This window comes from Gopherus evgoodei, chromosome 9 (assembly GCF_007399415.2).
Source record: "Gopherus evgoodei ecotype Sinaloan lineage chromosome 9, rGopEvg1_v1.p, whole genome shotgun sequence".
NCBI classification, from domain to species: Eukaryota; Metazoa; Chordata; order Testudines; family Testudinidae; genus Gopherus; species Gopherus evgoodei.
In genome coordinates, this window is record NC_044330.1 from 86,581,227 (window position 1) to 86,599,576 (window position 18,350).

Here is an 18,350-nt window from a genome sequence, read left to right on the forward strand (position 1 = left end):
AGAGCTGCGGAGTCTGCTTGATTTGCATGATCCCACTGGGAAAATACCAAATATTCATTTTCTATAGAAGCATCAAACAAAACTCACCAGGAAACTAAGATTCCTTTAGCTTCCCTAGGTAAAAGGGAACCTCCCCAACTCCCCTCCCCATATCTACATACCCAGGGGGGTATCTAATGTGTGGAAGAGCAGTGGAACCATTCTGCCTTCTCAGGTTGAGAGCACAGAGAAAAGAACAAAAGCAGTAAAACTGGCTTGTTCTCTACTTGGTTTCAATCTTCTCTCAGGGCAGGTCTTCGCTACCTGCCAGATCAGCGGGCAGTGATCGATCTATCGGGGATCAATTTATCCCGTCTAGTGTAGGCATGATAAATCGATCCCTGATCGCTCAGCTGTTGACTCCAGAAATCCACCACTGCTGAGAGGCAGAAGCGGAGTCGACAGCGGAGTCGACGGGGGAGTGGCAGCAATCAACCCCACGCTGTGAGGACGTGAGGTAAGTCGATCTAAGATACTTCGACTTCAGCTACGCTATTCTCATAGCTGAAGTTGCGTATCTTACATCGATTCCCCACGTGCCCCCCCCCCCAAGTCTAAACCAGGGCTCAGAAAAAACGGGCCTAAATCCCTGATTCTTCCACTCCTACTGAGCTGCTATTGCCAGTTGCCTTCTTCTCTCTTCTCTTTAAGCTCAGTTAAACCCAACAAGCTTTATGCCAAGAAAGATTTTAAGCATCAGTTCTTTAGACAGCTACTTTAAAATGTTCTCTGTATTTCTTTGGAAATTGTACATGGAAAGATCCCTTTCCTGGCTAAAAGACAAAGCAGTCAAATCTGAGAAGGGCAGCAGTCTATTAAATTGTATTGTGTGTATACTTCTGCCACCAGGCCATGGATATCCATCAAGGAACACAGACTTAAATTTTCAGAAGTGACCAGTAATTTTTGGTGCCTCAGTTTTTGAATGCCCAACTTGGGACTGCTGAAAGGTTGTTCCTAGCACTTCCTGAAAATTAAGCCTCTTCAGCCATCTGAAGGTGATCACCCAAAATCATTAGTCACTTTTGAAATTTAGGCTTCGGTGTGTAACTCTCATTTGAGATCTTTTTATTTTTAATTTCTCTAGGGTTTCCCAGTTAAGGTTTAAAAACAACAAAATCTAAGTAAAGCCCAGCTTTGAGAATAGTATGTCTCTGAAGTGTACACTAAAAAGACTCCAAGCCTTAAAATTTTTGGGTGCTGAAAATTATTCACGTATCGGGGTAAAAGTAGGTTGTAAGTATACACCTTGTGGAGCACATTCCAAGATGAACTGGCATTGGAGGGGGGAAGTTATTTAATTTAATTCAAGAACAACCTTTCTTGGCTTCTAGTCTTTGCTTCTACATGAGCCATGACCTGCCGAAGGTGCATTTTATTAGTATAACCTTACTATTTTATGAATTGCTCATCTTGTTTCTTCAAGGACAAATTGGAATTAATATATCATAAGTATACTTAAAGTTTCGTGCATCCATATTAATGATGGCGTTTCACATGTCTGAAAAACAGCATTAATTGTTTCAATCTTTTGAAAGATTAATTTTGGTTGTATATCAAGCTGATCCATGATTACTGTTTATTAAAGCTAAGTAACAAATCTTTAATGATTATTCAGGCATCTTAATATCAAGCTGGCAAATAATTTAATATTTGGACTTCCCCCCCCCATTTGTGTTCTAGGTCTGCAATACGTACCCTCCAGAAGTAGTGGTGCCAAAGGCTGCTAATAAAGCAACTGTGCTTGGAAGTGCAAAGTTCAGAAGCAGAGGGCGCATCCCAGTGCTTTCCTACCTTTATAAAGAAAACAATGTTAGTTATGCACATTCTGCTTGTCTCATTATTTTTCTTGCTGCTCACCCAGCTTTAATATATGGAAGGAATGTGATCAAGTTGTTAGAAGAATTGGGGGAGTTAGAACAGAAGCCAGGAGTTGTATCTCTGCCACTAACTTGCTAGGTGACCTGGTAAAATCTATGAGATATGGGTAATGCTGACCTATTTCATAAGGAGTTGAGGCTTAATTGTTTTTAAAGCACTTAAGATCCTTCTATGGGCAATGGATATGCAAGGGTAACTATTGTTTTATACATTTGAAGAAATTTCTAAACAAACACAACTTCAGCTATCAGAAGTTGAGACCCTTTTTGTTACTTTCTTTTCCTCCTTTCCCCAAATAAAACAATGACTTGGCAAAGGTTGTCCTCTAAACCAGCATGAAAAAGCATGATCCTTTCAAACCTCTTTGAAATCTCACTTTGACCAATTGTAAGAAATGCCTTTTTGAGTTGGTAAACTACTAAGTTAGTTACAAAAGACAATCTTTAACAAATTGTAGCTTAACTCAGCTAAATTTTCTGACTTTTGAACAGGAGGAAATTGCTTGAAACACATCCCTATTTTTTTGTATTAGCTCAGAATAAGTGAAGTTTTTTCTAACTGAAGAGTAGAATGCAGCTTTTTTTTAGCATTGTTGTTTCAGCATTGTTTCAGGCACAGAGAGTAGCAAAATACTGTCACAGTTAAATTGTTAAGCTGGAGGTGCTTTCCTTAGGAAGCTTGCCTTGGCACAACAATTGCATGGGGTTGTGTTGTCAGAAACTACTGAAGTGTACAGTCAAGTTCAGCATTGCTACAAGTGTGGATCAATAACAGCTAACTAAAGTCATGAAGAGAGGAAGTCAGAGCTAGAGAAGGGGAGTAGATCAGGGGAAGTGGGGAGACAGTAACAGTTGGGATATGTTGTATGTATTAGAATAAATGGGCCAAAGATTAACATAAACCAGTCACTGTCCAAAATTAAACAGTGTTAATGTCTGGGCTTTTATATAGGAGACCTCAGCCTGCTTGGTAGCATGGCAAACACACCATTAAAAATCCTTTTAACCTTTTCTTAAAGATACAGAAAAGAAGGAAAAACAATTAAAGCATTTGAAATGTGAAGTATTAATAAGGCTTTAATTTTAACAGCATCCCTTCTTCCCTTTAGCTGGGGAGAGTTTTTAAAAGGAAAAACCCGTGTTTGACAGTCTCTTAAATGGAATCGAAGGTGGTGGTAATTGTCTTTTTGGGGAAAAGAGACGTTAGTTGAGATGGGCTAGAGATGCTGTTGTTGTTAAAGTCCAGGCTTAGAAAGAAAAGTCCCTCTGTTTGACAGTCTCTTAGATGGTATTGAAGATGGTAATAACTGTCTTTGCACGTGGTGGTTGGGATTCATTTGGAGCTGGTAGAGATGGTAGTGTCATCTGAGCTCCTCTCTTTCTGGCCCCTTCTGATCAGGACACCTCTCAGGATCAGGATGTTGAAGGCCTGGAGTCCCAGGAAGTAGTGGAAGTGGCATCCATGATACGAAGCTCGCTCCAGTAGCCTCCTCTGTTCTTTCCATCTGTTGTTGTTCTTCATTTTTGGTTCTTTAGTACTTTCCCCACAAGATCTTTGTTTTAAGGACGCAAAGTGGGAGTGATAGGTGGAATAGCCCATCCCTTCTGTGATGAGATCCTTGGGGTGCAGCCTGGGACAGTAGGACCGCTGTGCCCCTTTACCTCTCCAGCCTGGGCCGTCTCTCACAATGCCTTGCTAGTGACAAGCAGCAAGCCCCTCCAGGCACTGCCGTCACTCAGCAGAACAACTGCATATGGAGCCCCACACTCAGCTAGATTGCGTAAATGGTCCCAGCGCCACTCAGGAATCACACACACAAAGGCATTAGCAAAATCCCTCCCAGCACTATACCTCAGGAATATACCGTCTTGCTCTGCTAAAGGTGAGCAGTGCAGATTTATTAATTGGTTCACCACTTCATGAGTGCAGGTGAGTCATTGCATTGTAGCTCCCTTGCTAGACAGTGGTTGGTGATGTCTGTTCAACGGCACCCACCCGGGTGTTGGTTACCTCTCTTGTCGATGTCTCTATAGTTTGGTATTTGGGTGCCTCCCAAACCCACAGCATATTTTAGTGAAAACCATACAACCAATTCTTATAATTTCGTATGCATTGGTGATACACATATTTAGATAGAACAATGTCTTTCAGCTGATCATAACCTTTCCCCTGCTACCTCACATGGCATGCTTTATATGCAATATTGCAATTCTATACCAATACTTTCCCAAAGTGTAGTTTGTCACGCCCTCATTATTTTGTCCATCAATTAGGCCTAATATCCGACTTACAAGCTTTGGCTCATTAACTTCCAGCTCCATATCTTCTGTTTTTAACAAGCATCATTTCAACACAGTCCTTGAATCATATCAACTTGGCCTTTTTGTTTAGACTAATTCAGTTCTGTCTCCCTTTTGCATCTTTTCCCATCAACATTTGTTGTTATAGGTTATGACATTTTATGAACTTCCATATACTTTTAACAGCTGAGTGCACAATTAAGGTAAATTTGGAGGCCCAGTTATTACAACAGATAAGAGTCATTAGGCAGACGAGCAATGCATTTGAGAGGAGGGTGGATAATTGTCTCCATAGAAGCACAACCTACTTCAGACTCTCAAAGCTCATTAGAAGCATGAGCTGAAATTTTTCACTGATCCGTCCACTTGACGGAAGATTTACAGTGAAACAGAGACTAGGTTTAGAAGCATCCCCATCAAATTTTAGTGTGTCCCTCAGAGCAATAAATATTCCTGATTTTGATCTTTTCTTTACAGTAAACTATTGTGTGTTTCAGGCTGCCATATGTCGCTGTAGCCAGCCTCTCTCTGGGTTCAGTGCTCGCTGTCTGGAGGATGAACAGATGCTGCAGGCAATTAGACAAGCCAACCCGGGGAGTCCCTTCATGTATGTTGTAGACACAAGGCCAAAGGTATCACTTAATGGGATTTGTGGATGTTCCTAAAGTTCACATCTGTTATGTCAACACTGCTTCCAATGGATCATGGTTTTCAGATCTCTAATCTAGTATAGTATGAGGAAGCTCTGCTAAAATTATGGTGGGAGACATCAGAGGCCACTCCTTCCTTCCCCATGAAACTGGTGTCCACCTCACCACTCCTTAATGATAAACTCAGTGTCTAGCTGCTGTGCTTGGACCTAATATCTCACCACCTCCCATTCATTTCTGTGTGATTGAACTGTGGCACTCGTTCCTAGAGTATTCTAGATTATCTGAAGTTAAGAATATTCCAACTTTAATGACCTTTAGTGGTTGACTGAGGCAGTGGAATGTGTTCCAGTACAGAGGTTAGGCCCCAAGTTTATCATTCAGATGGAGAGGGGAGTTTAAAGTACTGGTTGCACAAGTCTGAAGTGCCAGTATTGGTATGGTTGGGAGGCACAGTGGCATTCAAGGGTCATCTGGTTTCATAAAGCCTGAAGAAATGCGGTTCCTGCAACTTTCTGACATAGAAGTAATTTTAATTAATATCGCATTGGTGAGAATAAAAATTGCTAGTGCACTGTGAAACCTGCCATTACAGTATATGGAGTTACTTTTACCTCAGTAGTGGCAATTCAGGCTAAAACGTCAATGCTGGGATGTTTGCTCAGTAATAGCTCTGACCTAGGCGATCAGGAAATGTTTGCATGAAGTTGCACTGAAACATCTAATGATTACATCTAGAGACATAAATAGCTTGAAAATAAGGTGAGATGTCTGTGGACCTATGCACGAGGAGTTCTGGGCATAAGGAAATTGGAACATGGGGATTTGCATCTTCTGCAACTAAAAAAAAGCAGCTAATATACTGATGGCCATTTTGAATCTGAAATAGTGAGCTCATCTATTATTAGGGGTATTGGCATTACCTGTAGTTGACTGGAAATGGGACAAAAAGGGTGCAAATCAGGTGTCGCCTTCAGGTAAACAGAGGATATTTCAGCAAGTCTTCAGTTGCTGAGTGTGGTGTTTCCTAGAGCTAATCCTGTTGTGCTGTTTGTTCCGTAATCGTTTGTAGTAACATGGATCATAATGCATTAATCTGGCATTTATGTGGCTCTCGTGTACTTTGACAGGTGTTCCATCGACATTTATGATTAAATTAATGGCTATTTAGTGATGATCCACTCGATGGCAAGGGAGGAGATTATAATTAGCCCTGTTTCTCCATCCCACCAGTGTCTAACCTGTTTCAGTAGAATGAAATAACCTAGATTTATTTTCACTCTGTGTTACTAGGCCTGTGTATTTGAATCTCTCTACCTCATTCCTTTCCATGGAGGCAAACTACTCCGCTTCCAAAATCCATGGATTTGGGATTGAGAGTTAAATCTGATGTCCTGTCCACTTGTGGCCATTCTGAATTTTATGGTAACTTTTGTATGGGATTGGCTCAATTCCATTCTGGATAATCAACATCCCTTTTCCTTAACTTCTTCCTGCAACGTCAATTGAATTCTGTATTCTTGCTCTTGTAAACTTGCGTATTGTTGCTGTTTACTGATAAACACCTCTGAGTTGGCTGCATTTTAGTGATAGATGAAACAAACTGTATGTTTGTAAAATGCTTTGGAATCCTTTTATTATTTATGCAGCACCATGCACATTTATGGTGTTTTATAAAAATATTCTGCTAGGTGAAAGATGTGTTCATATGTAACTATTGCTTTTATCTGTTGCTTTTTTTCTAGTGTCTCAATTAAAAAGAGAAAATTAATCTCAGTTGTGATAACTAACTTCTGTGGTTAAACAAGCTTTTGATACTACCTTGTGTTAGGCAGCTTGACATTGGCATCCAAGTTCTTCTTAGGCCTTTGCCTAGTGTTAGTTAACTGCACACACATAATTTTAGTAAAACTATTGGAAACAATTCATGGGCAAAAATAAACAAAGCAAACCATGTTCCCCACCATGCACTTCTGTGAACTTGCTTTGCCTGATATCTGCTGTTCTGGAAGATGAAAAACATTCGTGAGCCAGGTTTGCTTATGCATTTTTTTCACTTGATTTCTACAGTTAAATGCCATGGCAAACAGAGCTGCTGGTAAGGGTTATGAGAATGAAGATAACTATGACAACATTCACTTTAAATTCATCGGCATAGAGAACATCCATGTGATGCGGAGCAGCTTGCAGAAACTCTTGGAAGGTATGGCACTTGCCTTTGACTGGTCCATGCGATGTTGGTTGACACCTATTGACATAACTCACACTCCACAGTAGACAAAACCTGTGTACGCAACTGTGTGTGCGCTTTAGGGCATGGGATAGAAAACAGATTAGGAGAGAAAATACCTTGCTTTGTGCTCTGCTTATAGAAAAGGCTCAAAGTGTTCCAGTATTGTATTCGATGTTAAAATGTTCTTTAAAAACTTGTTGGCGAAAGAGACAAACTTTCGAAGAAGAGGTTTAGGTAGGCTCAGAAGCTTCTCTCTCGCCAACAGAAGTTAGTCTAATAAAAAAGATATTACCTCACCCACCTTGTCTCTCTGATATCCTGGGACTGACATGATTGCAACAATACTGCATGCTTTAAAAAAGGATCTGATAAGAGGCATTGTGTTCAGTTTTACCATGCATCTAAAATAGAAGCTAATATTTAGCAAATTTTATGTAATCATAAGCAAGCAATCTCTTAAGCCCATACAAAAATAAAAACAGTTAAACAAGAAGATCATAGCCTTTTACCATTAAGATGATTATAGTTAATTTATGAAATACTGAAATGCAATTGAAATAAGTTATTTTTATTTGGGTTATTTTGGTATAAGCAATCTGCGTGATGTGAGAGACTAGGTTTCAGAGCTCTCCTGCAGGAGAGTTAACAACTTGCACTACGTAATTTTTATTTTTTCATTTGTTTTTAATTTCTTCAGTCAAATTTGTTCTTAAATTTGAGTGTGCATTCTTAGGGTCTTGCATTGCTATGTGGGATTTGGAATGAATTTGAGGGGACGCTCTTCTGGACCAGTGGAGAATAGGGGCCTGAGTCTCCTCTTGTTTACATTGATGTAAACTGGGAGCCATGCCATTGAAGCTGGTGGAGCTGCTCTGTTGTAAAACTGAAAAGGGACTCAGACCCTAAGTGATGAAAGAGAAGAGTGAGAGTATTGACACAGTACTTCCTGCTGATTTATTAACTATAGTATTAACATCCTTCTGCTGGCAGAGGCTGGGGAATGTTGTGAAGCTGATACTATAAATCCTTCTCTCTTGTCCCATTGCCTAGGATCAGGAGGCATATAGTACAAACACAGTCATTCCAAATATATAGGGGGTTAATATTTGAGTTGGCAATGTAAAGTTATGGACTGATCGAATAACTGATGCCCAGGTCAGCTAGTCTGGTAGGATCCGTGATTTGATAGTGGTCTTGGAGAAAAATTAGGCTAGACAGGACAGAGGGTTTGGCATACGCAAAAGTACTGCTCTAGTCTAGAGAACCCCATGCTGGATGACTTATTTTGGAGTGGGTGAAAAGGCAGAATAACTGCTAGTTTTTTCCTATTTTATCCACTTGGTTAGAAAGCCTTGACGATGATAGTGTCTCTCACAGGTGCTGAGGAACTATTGAACTATAACATTATAAACTTTTCAACATATCTGAGCCCTCTTCAGGGTTAGATAAGTCATTTACCTCTAGAAATTAGAACTCCGTGTCTTTCTCTAGTCAGTTTCTTATAGTGATTATATGCTGGTGCTGTCTGAATATGTGTGATGATGTCCTATAATGAAAGGATGGGTAAACACGTAACACCTTAATCACCTCCCTTGGTTGGAGAGAGCGCTTTTGAAATGAGATTTTGATTATAGTGGTGAAAGGAAGAGGGAAAAGATACTTAAAGGCTTAAATGCTAGAGCCCTCTGCAAGCTAAAGAATTTTAATTGTGGGTATACACACACAATATCCATAGTGTGTGGTCTCTTTAAAGAGAGAAAATTGATTCCTGTATTTCAATATTCAGAGAACATTAGCTTTCAGGATCAACCAAGCTTTCTCACTATTATTCAGGGAAGGAGGGGAGGAGGATTAGCATTGATGGACAGGAGGGGGTGAGAAAATCATGGTTACTGTGCATTTTATTTGAGAAATCTCAGCTAATTCTTTTGTTTTTGTTTTCAGTGTGTGAAACAAAATCTCCCTCAATGAGTGACTTCCTTACTGGCCTGGAGAACTCAGGCTGGTTACGGCACATTAAAGCTGTAATGGACGCTGGAGTCTTTCTTGCTAAGGTATAACTTTCCCCAATAGAAACCCAAGAGAAGTGAGGGAAGCCCCATTGTTTGGACCCTTAACACTAGAAAATGAGCCCGCACTGGTAAAGACAGAACTGGGAGACTTAATTGTCTCCTTGTGTGTGTCCTGTGACTGTAATATAGTGATTTCCTACATGGATTGAAACTGTGACCTATCCAGTATATTCTAATAAGCAACATTTGTTCATTTGTCCGCATTAATTTTATTTTACTTCAATCTGAATAATTAAAAAAGATGCCTAGGTGCTCTGATGTGTAATTAATATTGCAAACAACTCATAACTTTTCTTAACACTTTCACTACTTACTAAAAATTGTGGTGCTTTAGGTGAGGGATTTTCTGAGTGCGTTTTCCATCTTCTGTCACTATGTGCTACAGGGATGGCATAATTTTGAACTTTAACACAGGCCTCTTTTTTTCCATGGGCTGTTGTAAGGCACATGACTTTTCTGCAGATCAAGTAGAAGGAGCAAATTTGCTGTAGCAAACAGTTCTTCATTAACCTCAAAGGGAATGCAGGAAATGATTGGTAGAAATCAATTGCCTTGCATAAATATTTTCTCCTCTCTGGGTTTCTCCATTATGAATTCCTTTCTCTTGATTTTTTTTTTAAGAGATGATTTTGTATTCATCTTCTGCTACCAGTACCAAGGAAGAGAGAGACAAATATGGGGAGAATTTTGCATGATCTTCCTCTGTTCCCTAATTTTCCTTGAAAAATTCCCAGTCCCAGGGTAGCAAACAGGGTGAACTTTCCTCATTTACATCCTTCCTTAAGATTTTTTTGCCCATAATGCCCACAAGAAGTGTCAGCAACAAATACAAATATAGATGATATGGATATGAATATACAAATGCTGAGTAATTGTATGTTCATATTGCTGAAATTTCTGTCCTTCCTCCTCCTGACTTTTCTTTGCTGTTTACCTTCCCCCCAATTCTGTAACATTTAAAGTTAAATTGAAAACTTTTAGAGGTGAGGGCCATGTTTCTGTATTTATTTTGTAATGTACCTATTGGTAACTCTATTACAGCTAGATCAGACTTCGGGAGATGAAGGGGGTTGTTTAGCTACCACAGCTACCAATCTGTTAAATTGTGTTCTGATTTATTCTCCTCTTGGCAGGCAGTGAAAGAAGAAAAAGCCAGCGTCTTAGTCCACTGCTCAGATGGGTGGGATCGTACAGCTCAAGTCTGTTCACTGGCTAGCCTCCTCTTAGACCCATTTTATAGAACATTTAAAGGACTCATGGTAAAAACAGAAATGCTTTGAGTTTTAAAAATGAAATATGCATTGCAACTTTGTGAAGTGGTTTGGAATGTAGACAAGCCCTGATTAAGCTCTTTAGATCACTTTCAGCAGCAGACCTCTTCAGAGTGTAGGTGACCTACAGAAGCAAAGTTATTTATATATAAAGTTATAATTGCTCTGAGCAGCATGGGTACAAAAAGCTGGTACATTATTTATGCCTCAAATCTCTATATCCCTGCAGATCCGTAAGAGAGCTGCTAATGAGGCATCTCAGCAAGATGTGCATGAGTATAAGACAGGGCTGGGCAAACTTTTTGACCTGAGGGCCACATTGGGTTTTGTAAATTGTATGGAGGGCTGGTTAGGGGAGGGGGTTGTGGCCTGGCCCCCATCTCCTGCTTGCCCCTCCCCAGGACTCCTGCCCCATCAACCCCCCCGTTCCCTGACGCCCCCCCGGGAATCCTGCCCCATCCAACCCCTCCTCTCATTCCTCACGCACCCCACCCCCCCCCGGGACTCCTGTCCTATCCAGCAGCCCCTTCTCCCTGTCGCCTGACTGCCCCCAGGGACCGCTGCTGCCGTTCAACCCTCTGTTCCCCCACTCCCTGACCACCACCCTGAACTTCCCTGCCCTCTAGCCGACCTCCCCTGCTCTGTGCCCCCTTACCACGCTGCCTAGATCACCGGTGGCTGGTGGCACCACCCCCACACTGCCTAGCTGGAGCTGGGCCACTCCACTGCCACCACCACACAGCACAGAGACCAAGTCAGGCCGGGCTCTGCAACTGCACTGTCCCAGGAGCTCACAGCCCTGCTGCCCAGAGCATTGTGCCGGTGGCAGAGCTAGCGAGCTGAGGCTGTTGGAGAGGCGCAACAGTGGGGGAGGGGCTGGAGCTAGCCTCCCAGGCCAGGAGCTCGGAGGCTGGGCAGGACGGTCCCATGGGCTGGATGTGGCCTGCAGGCCATAGTTTGCCCACCTCTGGTATAAGATGTGAAGGCTTACAAAGAGGCTGGGAGGGAAGCTTGTGGTTTAAGACCCATTATAGTAAACTATCTGTTTGGGTGAAATTCACCCTGTGCAGAGGGTCAGCATGAAGCCCATGCATCACTGTTTTAAAGTCCTCTGCACAGGCATGAATTTCATCCATTTTTTTTTTAACAAATTAGTTGCCTTGTTTTTTGTGCTCAATTGTCAATGTAAAATGTAACTTTACACGGTGCGTGCATCTCTACCTGCCCGCATTTGTTACAACCCCATTGGAGATGGGCTCCTGCTCATTAGCCCCTTGAAAAGAAACTGAAAGCAATGCAAAACACTGCAACTTTTGTTTTGTCTTCTCCTGGACAGATGCAACTGTGCTGCACTGAGAAGATTGTTACCTCAGCTCAATTGCTAACTTTTTTTGCTGCTAAATTCTGCTGCAGCATTCTTTTATCTGTACAATGGGGTCTTGATCCAGGTCTAGGGCTCCTGTGTGCTATGCTACTACAAATAATAAATAACTGTAAAGTTTCTATTGGAACATGAGGCCTCAGCATGATCAGCCTGGTACATAGTACGATATTGCAGTGACAGTGGGTTCTGATGAGAATCAGGTGCTAATATAAAATACATTTTTTTTCATTTTTGTAACATCCAAAGTGTACCTTACGAATCATAAAACTAGTCATTTCTAGGTGAATATAATAAATACCTGAAAAAGATCCTGAAACCATTAAAACAAACAAAGTAATGTGTTTTCCAAAGAAATACCACATGTAAGTTTATGGGTATCTTCTGCTCTTTAAATCCCTGCATGCTGACTTCTGGCTGACTATGTAACACAGTCTAAAAAGATAAGCCTTTAAGGCACCAATTCATTTATTCAGAGCGTTGCTGTACATGTCCTTGCTAAGTTGCTCCCATACATTTTCTTTAATAAGGGTTTTATGCAGGTTCATAATTTGGTAAAACAGAAACATCTCAATAAACAAAAAAATCCAGCTACATTTAAGGCCAGAAATTAAGGCCTTTACCATTTGATAAAATACTCTTTCATTCCCATTTTATAGGTTAAAATAAATTTTTCTTAATTCTGGTTTGCTGCACTGAGTGTCAAGGTATTTTTGGGTCTCTTCAGAATGAAGTAGCTGTGTAGTAGACAAAATAGTGATGGTTTTAGCATATATCTCAAGAAAAAATGTCCAGATGTCTGGTCTGTGGGGTTATGTTTTGAAAGGGTTTACTTGTCTCCTGGGGGTAGTAATGTATTTATTGAAAGTAATTCTTATGTTAATAAAGCAAAATCACCAACAAAGTGACAGCACAAAGATTCTCACAGGACTATTAAGATTCAGAATAACAACCTATCCCAGCAGTAGTCTAATATTGGTGATGGAGCATAGTTCCAATTCCATAAATCATCCTATAATTTTCATCAACCTTTGATTAATAAATATGCTGGGTATGACAGACATTATCAGCTAAGCCCAGCTACAAGAATTCTGTGGTATTAAGGCATCATTTCACTTTTTTTCCAAGCAACTTAGTAGTTTTTCATTTACTTTCTCTCTTTGAAACTGAAGGTTCTGATAGAAAAGGAATGGATTGTGATGGGCCACAAGTTCTCACACAGGTAAAAGCAGATTATACTCAGGGTGTAACAGGAGCAAAGGCATGAAGGTAAACTGCAACCCGTATGTGTCTAGCATAAGGGGCATTTTCTCTTTTTCCATTGGAATCCTTAGAGATTCATCAACTCTTGGCTTTTGTGCATGTTTTCCTATATTCTTTCATTGATTTACAAAATGGTGAGCAAATTATTTAACCTCTGTGCTTCCATTTCACTATCCATGCAATGGGTTGATATTACATTGATACTGGTGTGTGAAACAGTCACCTTTTGGAGGGTTTTTTTTTTGCCTCTCATGCCCTTCTGCGTTGGCCAGGGTTGGAGGCAAATCCCAACAAACATTTACAAATTATTTGCAGCTTTAACTTCAGCCCACAATTCTAGTACTAACCAATTTAAGACTTGCCTTCCATGGGTTTATAAAAATGTTACTCTTTCTAATTGATGGTCCATTTGTACTGCATGGTCATTTAATTAACAAATGGAAAATACAGAGATTTATTTGGTCCAGACTAACACTAGGAAGAAATAGTCGTCTTATTCTATAACATTTAATGGTGAAGAACTGAGGTTCTGTACTGAACTGAACTTTGTCTCAATATGAAAATACTCTTGTTTAATACTATAGTCAATAAATATTTTTTCTTAGGGTGAGAGACACTGGAAGAAAAGCCCATTTAGAGATCCACATAACATTACTTTAGAAGGACTTATCCAAAGATGAATTGCAGCCCAGACAAACACATCCTTTGTGGGAAGAACTATTTTCACCTTTTGTTTTTCTAAGACTGGAAACTAAATGTGACTTTCACCAGTATTATAAAGGAAGGACAGCATAAAATGTAAATTACTTTTTGCACACTTTGTCAAGTTCTTAGGAAAGAGTGAAATTTCATCATTGCCTAGGAACAAAGGATGAGATGGTTATTCTGCCTTTAGAAGTGGCTGGTGCATGATGCTTCATGGGAAGGTGAATTTCCCCTTTGTAATTTGGCTAGCTACACAATACTGTAGATGGAATGAAGGAATTCAGGCTGTGATTTTGTCCCCTGTATGTGTTCAGCTTGCTCTCTGTAGCAAGAGACCATGTTGCCATTAGCTTGGAAAAAATAGTATTGAACAATTTGTTTGCCCCAAGCAAACTTGCAAAAGTCACTACTTGTTTCTTTAGATTTGAAGGCAGTGTCCCTTTCCAACCCACTGGCTTTCCTGGCAGTGTGGAATGTTTAGTGCCATAGTAGGAGAATTGCCTGCTTTGCTAAACTGTTGTGATCCCTCCTTTGTTCTGGTCCCTTTGTTTCTGGATATATTAAAAGGAAAAAGAATCCTTCCTTAGCTAGCAAACATTTTGCAAAATGATATGAGGTGTTCTGAGCCTCATCTAAGCTATAATGTTCTTTGGATGATAGTCCATATGGATTCCAGTCTGTGTGCAAATTGGATTATTTTGGCCAGCAATGTCTGCTGAAGCCCTTGCCTGTGCCCTAGATTCTACGCACCCTCCATCCGAGGGCATTAAGTGCGGAACAGGCCCATCCACCTCTCAGTTCTTTCTTATCACCCATAGCAGCAAGATGGAACCCATGCAGTATCTGCTCTTTCCCTGTGTACTGGTGGTGGTGAAGTTTTTTACATGCCTAGTCACCCATTGGCAAAATATATATTTTAATTAAAATTTTGTTAGTATGGAGAGATGGGGGTGGTACTAGCTTCATGGCAGAAACTAAATCACCAGTATTTAAGATCGATCCTTAGTGCGACTCTTTGCCTATTAATGATGGGTTCTCCCGGTGCCTATTCTGCATTGGAGATGGACACCTCAGAGAACAGTGTTCTATTTGACACACTTTCTCCAAATGCGCTCAGAGTAAGAGAAGCCTGTTGGAAGCTGTTCTTCCTTGAGATTGATACAAGATTCCTCAGATACTGAGAGGAGGGCTGTAGCTAGACCTCAGCCATCTGGTTAGTGTGTCTGTCTCTCTCTCTCTCTCTCTCTGTTAGTGTCCTGGTGACCCCAGATTGCACCTTGAGCTCCTGGGCCACCTGTACCTAGAGGCCCCATTTGTCTTCCATGACCACTCCAGAGATGAGCCACGGCACAGATCACCATCCTTGGCACCTAGCAAACTGAGACAAGAGTCATCAGATTCACAATACAGACTCATTTGTCAGGACCCTTCCAGTGTACTGGTATCAACCTCCAAGATAGGACATGTGATACCCACTAAATTGGTGGACTGTGCTGCCCTAACTACCAAATGCCTGAGTTATGTGCCCCAGAACCTTCCAACCTCAGTACTGATAACCTCAGTAGTACTCTCTACTTCAGTGTCGGCTATCTCTGCATCTAAACCATACATGATATAGAGCAGTGGTTCTCAAACTTTTGTACTGGTGACCCCTTTCACACAACAAGCCCCTGAGTGTGAAACCCCCCCCCCAATTAAAGACACTTTTTAATATCTTTAAAACCATTATAAATGCTGGAGGCAAAGCGGGGTTCGGGGTGGAGCCTGACAGCTCGTGACCCCCCACGTAATAACCTTGTGACCCCCTGTTTGATCACCCCGATATAGAGTGACTTACTGGGGGCCCTTGAGAGAGAGTAAATATTCAGGTCACATGATTATCAGAAAGTTTCTCTTATTGTTGAATATTATAGGATGCAACCTTGTAGCTTTCTTTCTAACTTTCCAGGTGTGGCCATCTGGATGGCGACCTAAAGGAAGTGTCCCCTGTCTTCACTCAGTTCACTGAATGTGTCTGGCAGCTCATGCAGCAGTTTCCCTGTGCATTTGAATTCAATGAGCGGTTCCTTCTCGAAATCCATGACCACGTCTATTCCTGCCAGTTTGGCAACTTCCTTGGGTCTTGCTACAGGGAACGGGAGGCTCTGAAGTGAGTTGGCAGTTCATGGGGCAAAGGTCTGGAAGTCTCTTCAATATCTTTTAAAATTTAATTGGAAAGATAATCAGGTTAGGGATAAATTCTCTTAATTCTTGCACGTGCTCTGCAGTGTGAAAGACTTAATCTCATATGTAGAGAAGAATGTATTCCAAAAACTCCATGTTTTAAATAGCAACTCCACAGTAACTTGCAGGTGTCAATTTATTCCCCTTCACTTTACTCCATCCATTGTCTAATTTAAATTGTCAGCTACCCAGGGCTTGGACTGGAGTGTGTGTCTGTGTTTGTAGGGCACACTAATTGCACTCTAGAAAGGATAAATATCTTCTATGCAGCCCTACTCAAATCCTGAACATGCAGCTAGAATTATACTATCACTGTTTGTAACTGTTAGTGATTAGATTTTTTTTGTAATTGACAGGATTTTTGAGAAGACCCATTCGCTGTGGCCTTTCCTATTACAAAAGAAGCAGGAGTTCAGGAATCCTCTGTATAAGGGATTCACAGTTTACAAGGAGCTTAAGCCAAACACTCTACCTTTCAGTTTCCAGTAAGTCACTTATTGGAGGAGGGACACTTTTTTTTCCCACAGGAATGGAAGTGATAACTAAAATGCCTTGCCATGCGTCCTAGGGTGAATCACTTGACTTCTGTGTGCCTCCATTTCCTCGTCTGTAAAATGAGAATAACCATGCTTTCCAACTAATAAAGCTGTTTGAAATTGACAGGTAGCCACTAAATACGTGCAAGTACTATTATTTTAAATATTTGATCTGCAACTAGCCTCCTCCCTGTTACAGGAAAAAATAAGAATAATTTAAAATATATGCAGAGTAGTTTTCCAAATTCCTTGTCACTTCAACTCTTAGAGCTTTCCTTAGAGAGAGTGGATACGTTATTGTTAAAGATAGTGCCTCCTTATAGTTATTTTTTTAAAAAACAGACATATTCTTGTGTTAAAGTGCTGCTGATACACAGAAGTATGCTGTTGCTGATGAAATTATTATAAAATCGAATTGATTTTTTATTATTTATGCTGTTTTTCATCTTTATTTGCCTTGGACACTACTGTGCAACTGAATTGGTCAATTTCACTTCCTGTTTCTCAGTCACTAGTGCACAGTGCTGTTTCAGTCTATAAATCTCAAAGTGCTAAGCGTTACTGCAGAGTCAAGGTACTTGGGAAATGAGGGTGTCGATGGGAAAAGTTCAAGGCACATACGTTAATTGAAAAGCTCACAGTACAAATCCACTGCAGAGCAAACTTGGGTCTCCTCCTTATCTGGTACCCTATCCTCTGGACCATGTTGGGCATGGCGAAGAATATATAGATCCTCAGAACTTTTCATTGAACCCTTCTAAAGCTTCATGAAAACTTGTCTATTCATATTAAGTTTTATAAAACCTAGGATTTTAGGTTTTTAAGTAAATGTGGAGCCTGAACTAGTGGAAAATCTGTTCTTTAAACAGGAACAACAATTGCTCCCTGTCACAACTAACAAAGTACAGCAGATCTTTTAATTCCCTTTCCTTCGGTCCTTGAGGTTCTGGTGTGGAATGTATAACCGCTTTGACAAAGGGATGCATCCAAAGCAGTGCGTGTTGGACCATCTCCTCAACTGCATGAGCCAGAAGATGAAGTTGGAGGATAATGCAACTGACCTGGAAAACGTGAGTCCTGCACATGGATAATGTACAAAACTGTATGATGACCTGAGCAAATATGCCTGAGACTAGGGTAGTGGAGCCATATATCTCTAGGTGACTGGTGCAAATCCAGCGCAGGATGGAATGCCAACACTTGTTTGACTATATCTAGGTAATCTGTTTACTTGGCATTTACAACCCAATTACAGTTGACTCCCTCATATCAGAGGGACCAAAGAGTAAATAGGTCACATTCTCTCCCCGGTAGATTTGTCACTCCCGAACAGGGTTGAGGTACATGGGAGAAGCTAGCACTGTTGCTGTGTGTGCTGTGCCACCCCTGGAGAACAAAGCACTTAAATCTCTAGTATAATTAATCCATCTCCTTTCACCAGTAACAAAAGAAAATTTTGCTAAATATAGAAGTGTTTTCTTCAATTTGACCTGTTTTACAGAGAAAAATGAGGATGCAAATTCACAGAGCAGCAAAAATAGTGTAGATCCACTTTTTTTAAGATCTGTAGCTTTGTACATAGATATCTCTGTTCTATGCAGCCTGCAGAAAAGAGCAATGTGGCTTTTAATTGCTACTAAAATTCTGTGCTTATGATTTCCTTTCTGTGCACACGACTAGACACCTAAAAATGGACTAGTGACAAGGTGTTTTGAGTTCTTTGCTAGATTAGTATGAACGCTGAAAATTGTAGATCTGCTACCTGAAACACATTTTGTTTTTAGAAAAGCCATTTT

At 40.7% G+C, this 18,350-nt stretch overlaps 1 protein-coding gene across 8 annotated transcripts in view; it reads left to right on the forward strand.

Annotated features, from left to right (window-relative positions):
• Positions 1 to 18,350, forward strand: part of MTMR8 (myotubularin related protein 8) — a 164,475-nt gene that overhangs the window by 10,877 nt on the left and 135,248 nt on the right. For 6 of the 8 annotated variants that reach the window (XM_030576363.1, XM_030576365.1, XM_030576366.1 and 3 more), the window contains 9 exons: positions 1,723 to 1,851; positions 4,718 to 4,852; positions 6,941 to 7,073; positions 9,048 to 9,157; positions 10,309 to 10,434; positions 13,000 to 13,049; positions 15,744 to 15,944; positions 16,375 to 16,503; positions 17,498 to 17,624. In XM_030576363.1, the coding sequence (XP_030432223.1) occupies positions 1,723 to 1,851; positions 4,718 to 4,852; positions 6,941 to 7,073; positions 9,048 to 9,157; positions 10,309 to 10,434; positions 13,000 to 13,049; positions 15,744 to 15,944; positions 16,375 to 16,503; positions 17,498 to 17,624 (1,140 nt within the window). Of the gene's footprint in view, positions 1 to 1,722; positions 1,852 to 4,717; positions 4,853 to 6,940; positions 7,074 to 9,047; positions 9,158 to 10,308; positions 10,435 to 12,999; positions 13,050 to 15,743; positions 15,945 to 16,374; positions 16,504 to 17,423; positions 17,625 to 18,350 lie in introns of those variants that run through there. The other 2 variants (XM_030576367.1, XM_030576361.1) reach the window with 2 other exon arrangements.